Here is a 19,949-nt window from a genome sequence, read left to right as displayed (position 1 = left end):
TTCAGGACTGGGGTAAGGTGGTACAACACAGGGCAACTCGTTGCAAAGGTGGGACAAGCTTACATCACGCCTACCTCAGTATCTCCCATAATGCAAAACACATCTCCTTGTGGATATGTATAATGTTATGCATTAAGGGAAGGGCCACTACCCAGACTAGTTTTGACCTTTATTGAGATCTCTTCAGTGGGAACCAGGCAGAAGCATTAGCAAGGTCATCTCTGTTGTACCACCTTACCCCAGTCCTGAAGATACTTTCAGGTGCAAACTTTGTTTGTTTACACTTGGATAAAGGATTAAACTAAATTTATTATAGTCTTACCGAGTGAAAAATAAACTTTCAACTTCAATATCTTGGTCTTTCCTAAAAGTTCCAATAACAGAGTTTTTTTTTTTCATCATTGATAAAAGCCATCAAAAGTCCTCTTTACTTTAAAGATTATGATGGCAATCAAATTTCTTTTGAACCAGTTTTAGCTCTCTCTCTCTCAATGACAACACTGTTTTAACAAGAGCTGACAAAGGATATGCTGCTGTAATGCAAAATGAAAGAAATAATTTAGAAAATTAAACCTGCTTTTATAGGACTGTTCTAACCACTACATTTCCAAAAACTGTCAACAATATTTAACAATTTAAAGAAGCTCCAAGATGAATTCCAAATGTGAAATAAAGAAACAAAAAAGATTCATGTTCATGTTGCTAGAGTTCCTGAACTGTATGAGGTTCCCAAAGTACATAAGATATGCACCTCTGAGACCTTTAATTGGATAATATATAGTCTCTCATGAGACTAATGAAAGATCTGTCCATCATGCTTTCTCTCTTTACAGGTAATTCTTCTTCATATAGAAAAAAAAAAAAACTCCAAAATTTCAAAAAATCTACGGTGCCGTTTTTTTTTTTTTTATCTACTCACCATTTAAGCCACTTGGATGTAGTTTCTGTTTTCAATAATATTCTGCTAATAGATGCAGTTATATTATTATAGAAAGATCCTGGACATCGTGAAATTATTTTATTTTGTTATTAATTTTGGTTATTTTTCATGTTAGAAAAATGTTTGAAATAGAGAGAATAGTTATGAGTTCTCCAATCTCTTCAATTATAGTTGATTATTACATGAAACATTTCCTTTCATTCAGTTATGTTAAGTGGGTGATGGATTTGCAGTTTGGCACTCTTCTCCTTCTCAGAATTAGATATTTTTCTTTGAAGAATTAAATTCATCCACTGCACAATCATATTCACTCTAGAAGCAGAAGGTAATAATAGCTTCCTTTCTCAAATGAGTTAATCCTAAGGCAGCAAGATGGTAGTTTACAGTTTTCTGTCTATAAAAAGAAAACCAGCATACAAAGTGGCATCAGTATATCTTCCTATCATCCTTATCAAAAGTACGAGATTATGAACACCTTAGCTCAATTTTAATTAAAGATTAATTAAAATTAATATACGAATTAATGTGATTTTTCTCTCTAAAGGTCACACCTCAAATTTCCATTGCCTACATCCTCTTTCTCCCCAAGAGAAACATTAGTAGTGTTCCTTATGCCAAGAGCTTATTATAAAAGTTGTCCAGATTTCTGTTACTGTAAATCAGAAGGTCCTCTTTCATCCTTAGTGATGTTTATACACTGTGAAAGATCAACTTTAAACTCTATCCCATGCAGGAGTATACTGGCTTCCGTGGTCATTCATATTGTGGACAGACTGGGAGACTGATGTACATTTAGCAGAGCACCAGGATTATATTCACTTCTGAGTCAGAAAAATCAGGTCTTGCACATCATGCTGTATCTTCCAGACATGGGGTCCTCTGGAAAAATATTAAAGTAGTACATAAAAGCCAATTTTTAATAGAAGCACTGCATAAAGAAAATAGTGAAGCTCAGTTTCATCAGCAGAATTTAAATAAGAATGACTGCCTCAAACTTTCCTAGTTTTGTAAAGTGATTTTAACAAATACACCTCTCCACTATAGTTAACTTTTGTGTGTATGTATTTCTGATAAAATTATTTTTTTCAATTTGGAATATCAGGCATGCGATTGAGTTCTCCTCCATATTTGCATTATGAGGAGAATAAGTTCTCCTCATATCTGTAACATGAGTTTTTCATTTTTTAATTAATTCTGTTTTTATAAACCATTTAGTTGCATTGAAAATGGTCATAAGACTAACTGGCAATGGCCATATCTTGTGGCAATTGTGATGAATACAATAACATAGTTAGAATAAAAATGTATTCAAGTTTTTTTCTGTTTTGAATTATTATAATCCATAATTCTACATCCCCTTAACTGAAAAACAGCCACACGAAAGTCAGCCCTCACCTCCTTTACAATCTGAATGCATAAAAGAATAAAAAAATTTCTCAATTTATATATTAAAATACTATTTCAGAATATAAAAACATTGTTATAATGCTTCATAATACTGACAGTATCAAACTGAATCTTTTGCTTACCGAGAGCATTAAACTTTGTGAAAAAATCTGGCGACTTGAGACAAAGTAAAGGTCCTAAACAACATGCCATATAAAATGGAACTGTTCTATCCAAATCCCAAAATTTGTGAAAAATATCTTTTTCTGGCTGGGATGATCCAATGGAATGAGTAATGTTTCCTATTATTGGTAATGGACTTGGACAATACACTATAAAGAAAATATTTCATGTAACATTAAATAAATATAAAAAGGCAACCCTAAGCTCAGTGTTATTTTAACACAATCATAAAAGATAACAACCATCCCCCTCCAAAAAAAAAAGACAATAGCTTCTTCAGTCGGTATAGACGAAGCCCTTTGGTCGGAAAGACCTGGGTTCGATCCCCATCCATGATGTGAAGAACCTTTATCAGGTCTCTTTCGACTAAAGATGAGCTAGCTGCCATGCTACTGTTGCATCATAGCCCTCAGTGACAAATTGTTGTGCTGTTATAATAGGCAGGTGTCTTGACTTAAGCCTCTGTGATGTAAAGCTATCAATATCAAAGTGTATAGGAAGCAGTGGGTTCCAGCAAATTTTGTTATATTTGCAAATCAGGTTGTCTTGGCATTGTAGTTGTGGCGGTTGTATGTGGTTCAGAACTAGTAGCCAATATGATGGAGTAGTCTATATTGTTCCAGAAATGATATGCAATGTCGATTCAAGAGTATCAATTAATTTAATGTGTGCACTGTTCCAGCCAGACAGCCGAGTAGTATTCAGCAGTTGAGTAGATGAGGCCCAGAGCAGATGTCCTTAACGTGGGAGCACAAGCCCCCCCAGATTGTTCTGGCAAGTTTATGCAGTATGTTATTTCTAGTTCTGATTTTGGCAGCAATATTGGAGAGATGTCTATTAAAGGAGAGGGTTCTGTCCAGGGTTATACCCAGATCTGGATTACAATTGTGAGGTAATATATTCCCATTCAGTAGCACTCTTAAGATATCTCGTGCCATGCTATTGTTCAAATGGAAACAGCATGTTTCAGTCTTGGTAGTGATTGGAATAAAACGCCACTTCTCAAAGAAGTGGTTTAGCTCCTCTAGGTCACCAGTGCAGTACAGAAGTCTATAGTACAGAAGTTCTGGTGTTGGAATGTGATGCATAAATCATCAGCATATGCAAATTTTCTAGACATTGTCCTTGGAAGGTCAGAAATATACAAACTGAAAAGAAGAGGGGTCAGAACTGACCTTTGTGGGAGTCCACTGTTAAGTGTTCTTGGCTTTCTCATATCATCTAGAAGTACCTATTGTTCTATTAGACAGAATGGTGTTGATCAGATGGGTCATTTTTTTACATTTCAGTATTTTAAGGAGTTTGTAGATTATGCCATTCCTCCATATGATGTCACATGCAGCCATCAAGTCTATAAAGACTGCACCAGTTTTAAGGCATTTTTCAAAACCAGATTCTATGAGTCGTTAGGACCAAACTTGATCTTCAGAGTTGTGCCTGAGACTGAAACTGGCCTGTTCATGAGGCAGAGTGTCAAAAATAATAGAATTAGTACTATTGTAAATAAGTCTTTCTAGTAACTTAAGACAGACACTGAGCAGTGCTATAGGTCTATAGCTTTCAGGTTTATCAGTAGGCATTCCACGATGGCTATTATCTTTGATTTTTTTAAATTTTGCTGGTAATCTACCACTCTGTAGAATATTAGAAAAGAATTTTGTCAGCCATTCCACTGTATTTGGTTTAAAGTTTTTTAAAAACTCAGGGTGAATATTATCAAATCCAGGCGCTTTACCAGTTTTCACTCCCTGGAGTGCAGCTAGAAGTTCTTCTCTGGTGAATGGATTCGATAGCTTGGTCGCTTAAGAACAACCTTCTTTAAGTCTGGTCAATTCTTTCCTAATTATTTTAGTGTGGTTTTTTTTTCTAATTTAGCTCTGGACAGATCCACTATCCTATTGGCAATACAGTTGGCACTAACAGCAGCTTTTGCACTAGGGTGATGGGAATTATGACCCACCTTTTTAAGGAGGCACCATGCCTTCCTGTTTGAATGTTTAAAGTTCAGCCTTTCCATTGTGTCAATCCATTTGTTCTTTCTAGCTTCATTTAAGCTGTCAATAAGATCATCTGCAACATCCACATGTCTGCTATTCAGAAAGTCATTATAAAGTGCTTCACTGGTTTTGCTGCAGCCAGGTATGTATTATTTTCTAGCACCTCTAGGGATGTGTTTTATGGCTGTAGAAATTACTATTTTCACAAATCTTCGGTAGTTATAAGGTTGTGGTGGAATCCATGGAACATTTTTATCTAGATCTGATGAAAAGCTGTTCCAGTTTGCCTTGGCAAAATTCCAACGTGGCATTGTGTAGTTTCAGTAATTGGGATTTGAGGGTCCACCTCAATAAAGACAGGGGAGTGTTGACTGTGTGGGAATCTTCCCAAAACACGACAGCTGGTTGGCACTGGGATGCCCCTTTGATTGGTTGTTACAAAACATGTCAGGATTGGTGCCACTATTCCACCTGGCCAAGTTAAAAGTGCAGTTATCCTTGTGATCGAAAATCAGCTGTATGTTGTTTGCCTCTGCCCACTCGGATAACTTAGCACCATTTGCATCAGTTTCTCTATAACCCCATTGAGTATGATGACTGCTACAGTCTCCAATATAAACAGCACGATTCATTAAGGCTGGCAAAACTTGAACAGGTAGACATTAATTATTTTAAGGTTGTTAACTGCTATAATAACAGTAGACATGTTTGAAACATCGCTAGCAGGAATGAAACGGACCTTAGTAAGTGAATTTCGGGCATAGGTGGCTACCCCATGCATCTGATGGTATATTGCTCCTATAAGATTGAAACCTGGAATGGAGCCTCTTTCTCGTAGTTGTGACTCATTGCTTGCATGGGTTCTTGAATGATTGCAATGTCAATTCTGTTGTCATGAAGAAGTCTAGTAAGACACTGACTCTTAACCCTGCTGATACTTTCCATATTCAGCTGGTGGACTCTGAGCAGTTGCCCAAGGGACCAAGTCTTAGGGCACTTCTGGTTGATGGTGAGTCTTAGTTTCCATCATTGTAACCTGATAAACTGTTTGCATATGCATGTACACTAATCCAGGAGATCCTAAGATAGTCTGGATGGCCAAGTCATTATAGCTCTTTAGAGATACCCAGGATGTACCATGTGGAGGTGAGCTAGAGTTGAAATTTGAAGTAATGGAAAGCAATTGTAAAAAACTGAAAAACAGTTTACACAATTGCTCCTTCAACGATTGAAGACCTCATTCGGTTCATCAAAAATTTAGATGTTAAAGCCTTACTGGTGACACTTCATTAATCATAGTGTCTCCTTTCTGCATTACCTCATTAAATGTACAAGGATTCCACAGGCAAATCAAACAAGAAACTACATGGAAACTTATGCTATGGCATAATATCTCATTTTTGTTGAGTTTCTTCATTTTTATATTGTAAATTGAAGATACCAAGAAATTATATACTTAGTTCAATCCATTATCCACGTGTAAGCAAACACAGTTTGAGAATGAAGTATCTTTCAGGACCAGTATGACCTCACAGTACTTGCCTTAGTATCCCATAATGCAAATCACATCTCCTTGCAGACATGTACAGTCCTAAAAGATACTTCAGGTGCAAACTTTGTTTGCTTACACTTGGATAATGGATTAAACCAAATATATAATTTCTTGATATCTTTAATTTATATCAGATTTTTGTTTCTCCAAGAAACATACTTCTGCAGATATAAAGATATAAAAAGTTTAACAGATAGATATCCACTTCTTTCTTATTAAAGCTTTGGAAGATTTAACAGGGCTGGAGTAGGAGTTATTATTCTACCCCCCCCCTCCTTCGGTCATTCTGTAATATCCAAGGGGATGCAGAAGGCAGAATCTTGACAATAGATTGGAAATACTGTAGATGTGTAATAAAATTTATAAATGTTTATGCTCCATCTAATGGAACAGTTAAATGAAAATTCTTCCAGGAATTGGAGGCAATTTATATGGTGCCCACTACATCACAGCAGCTGGAGACTAGAAATGTATTGAAAACCCCATATAGACAAAATAGGAGGACACCCCAGGAGTGGAAAAGTGGGATATGCACAGTTAAAAACATGTATTGACAATGCTCAACTAGTAGACATATGGAGGATTCGCAATCCTAATCTCCAGGCATACACATACATGAATCAAGGTATTGGTACTCGTATTGATCAAATTTATATCTCTTCTTCCCTTATAAATAGGATAATTCAGATAAAACATCTTGACATCAACATGTCAGATCATAATCCAGTTATACTGAAGTTCGACTGCATGGAAAAAGTAGAGATCTCTTCTGGACCATGGAGACTTCCACCAAATTTTTTGTTGATCTTTTCAACTAAATTCCAGACCCTCTGTTTGAACTGGAATAATGTTACCTGGAATTGGGATATGTGGTAAAAATTCAAACAAGCAGTAAAGCAGAATATGATGTTGTGGGGAAAGGAACAGGCTTTCCTCAAAAGCAAAAAGTTGAAAGATCTGTATAAAGAGAGAAGATGGTTTGTAACAAACCAACGCAATGGTATAGAATGTAGCAACATCATTAGAAACATTAACACAGAGATAGAACTGGAAAGGCAGAAACAAGTAGAAGAAAGAAATTTTAAATAATATTAAATTTTTTTTAATTTTAATAAAATATTAAAAATTTTAATATTTAAAAAAATTTAATTTAAAAAAAATAATTCCATCCTCTTAATTCAATGTGGTATTATAGTCAGTTACAGAGATGACTGGAGAGCAATCCCAGACAGAGAAGCCCAACTGAAGGCAGTTAACCCAGATAGGGCTAACCACCTGGGTATCGGTCATCTTTGCACTTTAGCTTCAATTGGTCTTTTGATTATTCATCTATTTGGTTGGTGAAAAAGGGAAAACTGATAGCCAACAGCTATATGATGATGTAAAAGAGCTGAGGCCTTTTCTCTCTCTCTCATGCTATCTATTTATCTTTCTTTCTCCTAATACTATCAGGCTCTCTTGCACCTCTATACTAACTACTCTAGGCCTATGATGAACAACCCCTTTACTTTTCACATCAATAAAAGTCGAAGCCAGTCTGGGTAGTGACCCTTCCCATAATGCATAGTATTATACATACCAATAAGGATATGTCCTTTGCATTATTATTATTATTATCATTATTACCAAACACCCCATGGAGTCAAAGACTCATTGAGGAGGTCCTATTATCATACATACAGCTCATCATACTGTGCTTTAAACACACTCAAATTCTCTGCAGACACCACACTCTCAGGAAAGGCATTCACAATGATTCTCTGCATGAAAAAAACCTGCTTCTCACTTCCGTACTCACACCCTCTTTATACAGTTTCCAGGGATTACCTCTAGTTCTCCCCTGATCTCCCACTATTTTCTGCAGAACCTCTCCAGCATTGATCCTATAACAACCCCTTACCAACTTGTAGGTCTCTATCATCTCCCCTCTTCCTCCTGTCCACCAAACTCTGCAAGTTGCATCTTCTCAATCTGTACTCATACTCAACATTCCAGAGGATAGAAACTACCTAAGTCAGTCGCCTCTGGACCCTTTCCAACATCTCTTCGTCCTTCTGAAAACTAGGTGACCCAATCCGGGCACAATAGTCCATGTGTGGCCTAATCAACGCCTTATAAAATGAAACAAGAATCTCCCTACTTCTACATGTCAGTGTCCTTCGCATCATTCCCAGAAGCCTTTGTGTTGTCTTCACAATTTTGGCTGTGTCCCCTAAATTTCAGATTCTTATCCACTATCACTCCCAGATCTCTTATTTCCTCCACCTCCAACAATATATCCTCACCAAGCATAAATTCTGCATCCCATTTTTGTTTTCCAAATTTTAAAATGTTACATTTTGCAACATTGAACTCGCATCCCTATTCCCGTGCCCAATCACTCAATTTATTCAAGTCTTCTTGTAAGGCCACAACATCTTCTCTACTCTTCATGGTTCATCCCAACTTTGCATCATCTGCAAATAACTGAATATCCCATTCCAAATCTTTGCCAATATTATTAACATACAGGTTAATCATCAATGGCCCTAAAACATACCCCTGAAGCACACCACTAGTGACTTTCCTCTTTGGATATTGCTCTCCCCATACACAACTTGCTAATGCCTATCAGATAGCCGGTCTCTGATCCAATGCACTAATCTAATATCCAACCCCATCCACTCTAGTTTGACTATCAACTTATCATGCAATAATCTATCAAAAACCTTTGCAAAATCTAAGTATATTACTGTGTATTCTTCCCCTCTGTCCATGGAAGCAGTTACCTTATTGTAATAAGTAAGTAGATTACTAAAACATGACCTCCCTTTAGCAAATCCATGCTCTCCATCAAAGATAATACCATTGTTATTGACCCAATTCTGGATCCTGGTTCTCACAAGCTTCAACAACTACAACACCTGACACACAGACAGGCCTATAGTTTCATGCCTGAGTTCTATCTCCTCCTTTATGAAGTGGCATGATCTTGTCATCCTTCCACTCCTTAGGAACTTGACCCAGTGCAAGACTCTTATTAAAAAAATATTTCAAGGCCGGCATCAACTCCCTGGCATATTCCTTCAGAATACGTGGTGATATATTATCAAGTCCCACAGCCTTATTTATATCTAGTTTGCTCAAATCTCCATAAACCTCTTGCTCACTTACAGTCAGTCTCTCTTCCCCATCATCAACTGCTCTCAATCTCTCCATGAAGTCACATTCACAAGATTGAAAGGCCTTTATGAACTGCTCATTAAGTATCTCCACCACACTTTCTGCAAGAGCTGTCTTTATACCATTTTCTCCAATCAATGTCATCCTTCCATAATCATTCTTTCTTTTGCTGGCTGCTTATCGAAAGAACTCCTTAGGATTCTTTCTGGCTTCATTAGCTAACTGCTGTTCATACCTCTCTTTAGCTACCCTCACCAACCAAGTCACCTGCCTTTCCTGGTCTTTGTAGACCTCATGGAATTGGTTATTTATACTTCTCTTATGCTGCCTCCATGATGCCCTTTTTCTCTGTATCGCATGCTTAATCGCTTTATTCATCCATTTCACAATCACCTTCAAGCTGCTTGATCTCTTTTCCAGCTAACTCCTCATTCCATGCTACACCTGCAAACTGTCTCCTGAGCTCTTCATAATCACTCCCCTTTGTAGTTCCACATATACCCTTTTCTTACAGATGTCCTCACACTGCTGGCAACCACCCAGATAATCACATCATGGTCACTCTCACCAATTGTGGGTGATTTGACACTTCATTTATAATTAGATCCTCTGATGAGATGACCAAATCCAAGACCCTCAATCCTTGTGTGCCATTTGTTACATACTGTCTGAGGTAGTTATTCCTCACAAACTCAAGAAACTAATTTTCTTTACTTCCAGTTGCTATCTCATCATTCACCCATATATTCTCATCGCCCATAATGATCACTTTTCTTATTTGCTTCGCTAATTTGATTATACATTTCATAGTCACTACCATCCACAACCAAGTATTTCATTCCATTCACCTCTATCTCACACCATACTGCCTCAAAACCACTGGCACTATTTCCCTCTTGCATCTCTACTTTGTATGGACATTACTCTTTCTCTTATTATTATGTGATACAAAGGCAAGTGATGTGAAGTCATTAGCATCTATATACGAGTTGCCTTAGTCCTGAAAATACTTAAGGGGCAAACTTTGTTTGCTTACACTTGGATAAAGGATGAAACCAAGTATATAATTTCTTGGTATCTTTAATTCATGGTATAACCAAGTGAAAAAAATTTCCATCAACAACAACTAGTTTCATATCCATCCGATTTGTTGCAGTTTGCGTAATAGAGTTCCATATGGTATCCTGTCAAATGCCTTTGCAAAATCCAGCAGTATTATCATGCAGCCATTCCCTTTATCCAACTCAGTTGTTATTCTATCATAAAAAGTTAATATATTACTAAGACATGATAGATCCTTCACAAAGCCATGCTGCACATCATAGAATATCATATTCTTATCCACCCATTCCTGAATTCTCTTTCTGACCAACTTTTCCAGTACCTTCATCACCACTCCTGAGATACTGATTATCTTGATGGACCTGTGTTTCATTCATGAGTTTCACTCTCTCATCCATGTTATATCCATAGATTTCACTAATGGGTCTTCACATCTTGTAGGTGGTCTTCCTGGTTTTTCTCTTTATTTTTGTTGCTAATTGAGTATTCTATATGTCCATCTGTTATCCCTGAGTCCGGCAGTGTTGCCTGCCCATCTCATCTTGTTTTTGTATACTGCAGTTAGCACATATTTTACACCTGATCTCTCTCTCTCTTAGTTCCGCATTTCGAACACATTCCGTTTTGCTGATGCTACAAATCCTACATTCTATTGCATCCTAAGTAATCCTAAGAGTCTCTTCTTCTTTTCTAGTTGTGTTCCACGTTTCTGATCAATAAAAATGAGTAATGATTTATCTGAAAAACTAATGAAAAGAAATAAAGCTGCATGGCTATCATTCAACAGACTAAAAGACACACTGATCCAAATCTTGACATCACTATTAAACAGTTTTGCCTTCACAGAGATGTCAAGATTTGGATCAGTGTGTCTTTTAGTCTGTTGAATGATAGCCATGCAGCTTTATTTCTTTTTATTAGTTCTTCAGATAAATCATCACTCATTTTTATAGTTTGTCCTAAGTAATTATAAGCGTCAACTTGTTCTATAGGGATGTTATTAATACATAAGTGACTGTAGGGGGGTGGATTGAGACAGCCTTCCCATGCCCCCCCACCACAAGTAATGCTACCTTGTGGTACATTGCTGGTGCTTCAGACAAAAGAAGCCCCAGATATGAATCACAGGCAACATGAAGCTAATGTCTCAAACAAGGCATCCAAAGGTACCAAGCCTCCTGGACTGCTTACAGCAACTATGAAGAATGAATGAAAATTCTTCTGTATTACTTCAACCTTAGTATCACCTCTGGATCTGGCTCCCAGTGATGCACTTTAGCACTGAAGTGAGAGCCATACTGAAATATGAGAGGCTCTGCTCAGGGGCAGGTTCTTGCCTGTCTCTGAGTGGGGCCATTGCTGAGCTTATGGTTCTGCTTAGTGGTGGGGGTAAGCCTGCCACTGGACAGAGCCAATGCTGAGGGTTCATCTCCATTGAAGGTTGGGCCTGTCATTGAGTGGAACCACTGCTGAGTAAAATGATCCCTTGGATGACTCGCACTTGCTGAGTTTTTACAGTGATCTGGGTGATCACCTGAGTTTTTGGAGACCTCCCTTCACTTATATAGTCACTACCGGTCTGAGTGGTGACCCTTCCATAATGCATAGCATTATACATGTCCACAAGGATATGTGCTTTGCATTATGGGATACTACGGCAAGTGATGTGAAGTCTTTACCTTCTTTATATGAGTTCTCCCAGTCCTGAAAATAGTTCAGGGGCAAACTTGTTTGTTTACACTTGGATAAAGGATTAAACCAAGTATATAATTTCTCGGTATCTTTAATTTATAGTATAACCAAGTGGAAAAACTTCTAATAAATTTTTCTAGATTCATTTCTAAGCCTATCTCACTGCTGTTTGTGTATATTTCATCCATTTCTTCTAGATCTTTTGGGCTTTGAGAGTGTTTAGAGTATCCGCTCTAAAGTCAAAAGGCTGTGGGTTCAAATCCCGCCTTCGGCATGGATGTTTGTGACTGTCTGTGAAAATACTAGTGGTGGTGGTAGTGGTGGTGGTCGGAGGTAGATGCAGTTGGTGTAGATGATGAATGTAGTTACAGTTGGAGACAGAGAATAATAGAGTAGGTGCCTTCCCTTGATGAGTCTTTGAACTCCCTGGAGGTGTCAATAATAATAATATCAGTACTAGATCATCAGCAAATAGATTTGTGACTTTTCACCATCTATGCTTATTCCTCTGTTTAGGTCCATTTTTTTCAGAATATATTCTAAAGGGCTGGTAAATAGATTTGGGGAGATCATATTGCCTTGGCAGTTTATAGTTTGGTCAAATAGGGTTATTTGTGTGGTCTGATTTTTGTTAATTTTTTTTTTTACCATGTGGATGTAAGTCCACATTTATTTCCAGTAAGGCATTGATGACTGCGTTGTATTCTATGGTATCAAATGCTTTTTTAAAATCAATAAAGAGGAAACATACCGGGATTCAGTTTCTCTACATTTTTCTGTTAATTGCAAAATGACTTGGATATGATCTATTGTGGAGAAGCCTCTTCTGAATCCTGCCTGTTCTCTACTGGAGTTGTCTTCGAGAATGTTTTGGATTCTGTTCAGTATTACAAAGATACTGAGATACTGATTGTCTATAATTTGCTACTACAGAACTTAGATCCTTTATACAAAGGGATTATTTTGCCCTCCTTCCACTTTCTTGGGACTTTGCTAGAGCTGAGACTAAAATTAAACAGCCTAATCAAAGATCAGTTCCCCTCTTAAAATGTGAGCTGATATCCCATCCAATTTCACAGCTATATTTGCATTCAGTTCTACAATATCCATGTACCTCTAATTCATCAACCATTGTCTTGTCCTCACATCAGTCCTTGTCACCTCTACCATATCTTCACTTGGATGATATACTATACCCTTGCAAAATGGTTGCTCAAGCAGCTCAACAATTTCATCTGCCTCTGATACCTCTCTACTATTTGCACTGATTAGTTATCTTTCCACAGTTATTCTTCCTCTTAGTTACCACATAACAAAAACACTCTTTGGGATTTTCTTCTACCTGTTTGGCGAATTTCTTCCCATAATTTGTTTTGCCTTCGTTACCATGCTGCTCATCTTTCTTGCCTGATCCTTATGCTTCATAAGGATCTGAAGTTAGCTGGTCATCTTTCTCCTTATAAACCCTCCACAACATTTTCCTTGTTTTCAGCTCATGCTTAATAATGCTGTTCGTTCATATTCTTATCCACCCATTCCTGAATTCATTTTTTGACCAACTTTTCCAGTACTTTTACCACTCCTGAAATACCGATTGGTATATAAGCAATACTGATATCGCTTTCTCCAGATATTTCTTGACTATACCCCATGCACTGTGAACATCCTATCTTTGCATATCTTCATGCCATGCTACTGCTTCAAGCTGCCTCCTAAGCACATCATAATCAACTGCCTTATAGTTCCACACATACTCCTCCTTAACTGGAATTTCCACAGGTTTTGCTACCTCTCAAGTCAAGACTACATGATTGCTTTCCCTAACTGGAGGCAGTTATGGACAGGTTTTCTGACCCCAAGTCCCCTCTATCACATTCTACTTCAAGTAATTATCTCTTAATAAGTGTATAAATTCCATTTCCTTCTTGTCATGTGATCTTTCATCCTTAAAATCTATGTCTCCACCAAAGTTTAAGTCCCCCATGATAATTACTCGACTCGCACTCATTATATATGTGGAAGATATACATCATATCTTCTACATCATCCCTTGCCTACAGCAGCAACCAATTTTATATTTTATCCTATTGGCCTCAATCTCACACCAGATTATTTCAAAAGAACTGACATGACCAACTGATCCAAATCTTGTTGCTGTAATTCATCTGCTATCATCAGCAGTACCCCATCCCCTGTCTTGTCTACTCTATCCTCCCTGAAAATATTAAATCCATCACATTTTATCCCTGTAACTCTGTCATCTGCTGTTAACCAAGTCTCACCAATGCCTATAACTTTTGGTGAGACTGCACTAGCCAATGCCGAAAACTCTTCCACCTTATTCCTGATGCTTCTAGCATTAGTAATAGAAAGTGTAGCATCTCCTTAAGCCCTAGCCTAAGGTGATGCTACACTTAAACAACAAAGTCCATTATACTAGTCTTTAAACCCATTCACTATGCTACACCACCTTTAAATTCTGAATTGACTAATGTTGCCTGAGAGACTAGATTCTGCATATTTTGTTCATTAACATGCTGCTTCACTTCATGGGTACCTTTTCACTCTCTCTCTCTCTCTCTCACACACACACACACACACACACACACACGTTTGCTCTAATTGCTTTAGTTTTCCTGACTTTGCACTTGCACACTCTCAAGTGAATAAAGCTCTCTCCAGACACGACATAACTCTGAATCCATTTAAGTGCAGTCCATCAGCATTGTATAAAACTTTCTATCCATCAAACTCAGGCCATAAGTCCACAAAATCTACATCATTTCTACCAGACTTACTTTTTTTCTTTCTTCAGCTTGCATTTTGGCAATATATCAGCAACTGACGTATTGCAAAAACACATCATAGAGATGACCAGGAACCTCCTTGGAAGATAATTATTACTACTATTCAGGACCTTCATTGAGTCACAAGATTCATCACAGGAGGTCCCCCCCCTCTTAAACAACAAAGTCCATCATATTAGTCCTTAAACCCATTCACTGTCTGCATGTTCACCACCCTACCAGGAAATGCATTCTATGATCCAAACACCTTCCATGCAAAAAACCACTTCTCATCCTCTTACTTATAACCCGCTTTTGCAACTTCCAGGGATAGACCTTGTCTTTCTTTCTTTCCCTTGTTCTATTATATGAAAAATCTTCTCCAGAAAAATTAATCCTGTAAATATCTCAACAGTTCAAATGTTTCAATCATGCCACCTCCTTTGTCTTCTATCCACAAAACTGTATTTTGCATGTCTTCAGTCTAACATGGTTAATCCTGATTTATCTGCTTCTGTACCCTCTTAGAGGTTAATTTATCCTCTCCGAATCCGTGACCAGATCTGAACACAATAGTCCAGATTGTTGCAACTTCACTACCAACATATTATGTGGCACTCTGCCAATTGCAAAAAATAATAAATAAAAAAAAAATAATAATAAAAAAAGTTGAAAGAAATCAGTATATGCCTTTCCCACATCAACCACGCTTGTTATTTTATTATAAAAGCTAAAGTGTACCCTTAACAAATTCATGCTGACCTTCACAGATATTACCAACTTTGTATGTGATTGCTCACTACTTTCTCTAAAACTACAGAAGAAATCCAAACTGGTATATAGTTTGATGCCCATTCTACTACTAAATCTTATGCATTGCACTATCTTATCCCCATTTAACTTCTTGGGCACATTCCCAGTAGCGAGACTTTTACTAAATAGACAAGACTATGGAGTTGTCAGTTCTTTAGCACATCTCTTAAAACATTAAAACATGTGGCAAAATCCCATCCAGTCCCATTGTCATACTGACTTCCAGCATACTTAAAATTTGACACACATTCTCCTCATGCACTCCTAAACTTTCAATCCTCTCCATAAATAAAATCTGCTTTCCTGGGATCAAATACCTAATAAAATTATTATGAAAACATAAAAACAGTTCCACTATCTCATCTGCAGTAGTTACTTGCCCCCCCCCCCTATTTCCATCTAACAAGGAGTTGCTCATTCAGAATCATTTATCCTCCCATTGGTCACACTGTGAATGAATGAATTCCTTAGAACTTGCCTTGGACTGTTGTGCTAGTCCCTTTTCATATTCCACTTTTTGTTTTCTTAACTATACTAGTTACTTTCTTGTCTTGAGTCTTACATTCTTCATGCAACTGCTCTGTCTTTATATTTTTTTCCTAAGCAACTGCTTTCTATATCTCTTTATATTTTTTCATAACCTCATTTTCATCTATAGTTTGATTTAATTATTCATCTATTTTACACAAAATTGCATTATCTTTTTCACTTGAGGAATGCAATTTGCTATTACTATTGAAAAATATGAGGTATCCAGAAAGTAAGGTCCAGTCAAGAATTTAAAGAAGATAGAATTTAAAGAATTTAAAGAAGAACTGATAAAGAAGAAAAAAAAGTTTTATTATAAGCTAAAATACCTACATATATACTTCTTCTTCCACATAACTGCCACTGACTTCCAGGAATTATTGGTATTGTGGCACCAGCTTCTTCATACCTACATCAAAAAAGTCTGCTGCCAGTGAGTTCAACCACTGAGTTACACTATTCTTCGGTTCAACTTCAAAGCACTGAAATGGGATCCACTACTTCATATGCAGGAACAAGAAGTAGTCACTTGTTCGAGCAGTAAGGTGGGTGGTCAAAAAGGTCCCACCTAAACTTCTGAATCTGCTAGATAGTTCGAGATGGTGTGAACTCATTAGAAGAAAATGGCAATCACTGTTTTGAACAACAGTACTTGTATGAATTTTTTTGCTTTCAGATATGAAGAATAGTGCCACCAACATGACAAAATTTCATGCTGGCTGGGGCGTTGCCCAGTTAAACAAGGCCCCCGTTGTTTTCGCCAGGGAACCAGGGCGAACAGCGAAAAGTCAGCTACTGGAACAAATCTGAAAACAAACCCCAACTCAACATCACCAGAGTTAAAGATTGGTACTATCAACGTAAGAAGCCTGAATGGCAAAGAAATGGAGCTAGCTGAGGAAATATATAAGTACCAGATCGACATAATAGGGGTGACTGAAACAAAAAAGACCAAAACTGGTGAGATCTTTCTGAGCAATAAATACAAAATGTTATATTCAGGCAATGACAATCAAGGAAAAGAAGGAGTAGCCATAGTATTCAACACAAAATACAAGGCTAATCTTCTTGAATGGCAGTCAGTCTCAAGTAGAGTGATGTGGGCAAATATGAGAATGGGGAACTGGACAATGAGACTTATTTGTGCCTATGGTCCCACAGAAGGTTCTACTAAGGTAGAAGTGGAGGAATTTTTTGACGCTTTAGAAAAAGCAACTGACACAATGAAAAAGGAAAAGTTGGTCCTTGATGGGGATCTAAATAGCAGAGTAGGAAATGATTGTGAGACATACAAAAATATTTTGGGAAAATTTGGAGAAAAGAGCAAAGCTAATAATAATGGCAAATATCTGTTGGATTTCTGCTCAGGACATGGACTGGTTATTACTAACACCATGTTCCAACATAAAAATGTGCACAAATTCACATGGGGAGAAGAGGCTAGAAATAAGAAGTCTCATTGACTATGTTATTGTTGATAGTGATGTTTTCTCCCTGGTGCAGAACACCAGAGTGTACAGAGGATTTGAAATTGGAAGCGATCACTATTTAGTCTTGAGCAGGATAAAATTGAATTTCATATTGAAAAGAATAACATGTAAGAAAGTTTTAAAGCGAATAAAAGTTGAGCAGCTCTCAGATGTGAACTGTAGACTAAAATACAGAAAGATTATTGAAAAGAAAATGAAAGAGTTTGAGAACAGGAATCAAACCTTGGAGATTCAGTGGCAAACTCTGAAGAAAACATTGATTGATTCTGCCAGAGAGGCATGTGGTGAGGTTGTGTGCAAGGATAAAAAAATCAGAACTCAGTGGTGGACACAGGAAGTTAAAGAGGCAGTGAAGGAATAGAAGAAACCATATCAAAAGTTCCTGGCAAATAACTCAGCTTTTACTCTTACGGAATACAGAGACAAATGTAAGAAAGCTAAACAGTGTGTAAAACTAGCTAAACAAAAGTCATGGGAGGACTTTGGCAAGAATATAGAAAATAAATATCAAGAAGGTGGCAAAATATTCTGGAGGTTGTTGAAGAAGCTTAGGAATGGAGGAAAGAGTGCTGTAAAAGGAGTTAGAGATGATAAAGGTGACATGAAAACAGGAGAAAAAGATATCCTTGAAGTATGGAGTAATTACTTTGAAAATTTGCTAAATGAAACAAGCAGTGATGACAGCACAGTGATAAAAAAACACCGACCAGGCATGCAGTCAGGAATACATATCCATACTTGAAGTAGAAAAAGCCATCAAAGGCTTGAAAATGTGGAAAGGCAGCAGGAGTAGATGATATTCGACCAGAAATGCTGAAGTATGGTGGTATAAAAGTCTTACAGTGGCTGCAATGCATAGTTAAGAAAGCCTGGACAGAGGGACGAATTCCCGATGATTGGAGTAGAGCTCTCATGGTACCCATATATAAAAATGGAAATAAAACTGAATGTGAGAATTACAGAGGTATTTCCCTACTGAGTGTTCCTGGCAAGATCTATGCAAGTATACTTGAGAAATGGTTGAGAAGAATTGTGGAAGAAAAGCTTGGTGAAGAACAAGCTGGATTCAGGCCAAATAGAGGCTGTCAGTATCAGATCTTCACTTTACGACAAATAGTCGAAAAAGCATGGGAATATAACAAAGATCTGTATTTAAGTTTTGTCGATTTGGAAAAGGCATATGACAAGGTGCCAAGAGAGAAGCTATTCAATACACTGCAGTTATATGGTGTCAATGGGGTTAAATGTTAAATCTGGTGTGAGACAAGGATGTACATTATCCCCTCTGTTATTCATTATCTATATGGATCACATTATGAAGGAAAGTGGTATTAAACCTGATAACAAAATTGGAGATGTTAATGTCAGCTCTTTTCTTTATGCGGATGATGTTATACTTCTAAATAAATCCGCTACAAGTCTGCAAGATTCTCTGACTAAATTGAATAGCTGTTGTAATAGAAATGGTATGAAGGTCAGCAATAAAAAGACAAAGACAATGAAAATAGGCAGAATCATTGAAAATGTCAACTGGGTTGTGAATGGAGAACCTGTGGAACAAGTAAAACATTTCAGCTACTTAGGCACGATTTTTACTGAAGATGGTAAATTAAATATAGAAATAGATAACAGAATCAGCAAAGCTGGTATGGTGGGAAGTCAACTGAATAAATTCATATGGAATTAGAGAGAAATTAGTTGGAACACTAAATTAGCTGTATACAGTGTTCAAACCAGTTTTAACTTATGGATCTAAGAGCTGGGTCAGAAGTAAAACACTTGACCAAAGACTAGAGACCGCAGATATGAGAGTCCTGAGAAAGATTAGAGGCGTGAACAGATGGCATCAATGGCAATATCATATTAAAAATGAGGATATTAGGAAAGAACTTGACATTGTCAGCATCCAGGAATGCGTTAGCAGAGCTAATCTCAGGTGGTATGGTCACTTAAATAGAATGGGAGAGGAAAGATTAGCAAAACAAGTGTTCTCCGCCAGGTTGGCAGGAAAACGACCCAGAGAAAGACCAAGATATAGGTGGATTGATACGGTACAAAGTGCCTTAGACGATAGAAATATAAGATCTGATAATGTTGGAGTCTTGACAAGTAACAGACTGATTTGGAGGAAAATTGTAGATAGGAAATTAGTAATGATGTAATTTTTTCATGTAGTACTGTCATATCCTGTACACCCCTTGAGGGTACATAGGCAGGAATTTGATGATAATGAGAATAGTGCCAATGCATTGATTGTTGTTTTGACTTGACATTTGAGTACGGAACCCACATTTCATCGCCAGTCACAATATGAGAAAGATCTCCTTCATTTTCATAACATTCCAAATGTTTTTGAGC

The 19,949-nt window shown here is 37.3% G+C and overlaps 1 protein-coding gene across 2 annotated transcripts in view; it reads right to left on the bottom strand.

Moving 5' to 3' along the window:
* Window positions 1-19,949, bottom strand: part of LOC150101235 (neutral amino acid transporter 9-like) — a 350,447-nt gene that overhangs the window by 122,501 nt on the left and 207,997 nt on the right. Inside the window, exon 8 of one of the 2 annotated variants that reach the window (XM_090401256.1) lies at window positions 2,470-2,658. The exons of the other annotated variant lie outside the window; for it this stretch is intronic. Coding sequence (XP_090257382.1) covers window positions 2,470-2,658 — 189 coding nt within the window. The remainder of the gene's footprint in view (window positions 1-2,469; window positions 2,659-19,949) is intronic. 2 annotated transcript variants of the gene reach the window in all.

The sequence above is a fragment of the Typopeltis vanoorti genome, chromosome 12 (genome assembly GCF_054136105.1).
Source record: "Typopeltis vanoorti isolate ZY-2024b chromosome 12, IOZ_Tvanoo_1.0, whole genome shotgun sequence".
Taxonomy (NCBI): domain Eukaryota; kingdom Metazoa; phylum Arthropoda; class Arachnida; order Uropygi; family Thelyphonidae; genus Typopeltis; species Typopeltis vanoorti.
This window is presented reverse-complemented; position numbering and strand designations above follow the sequence as displayed.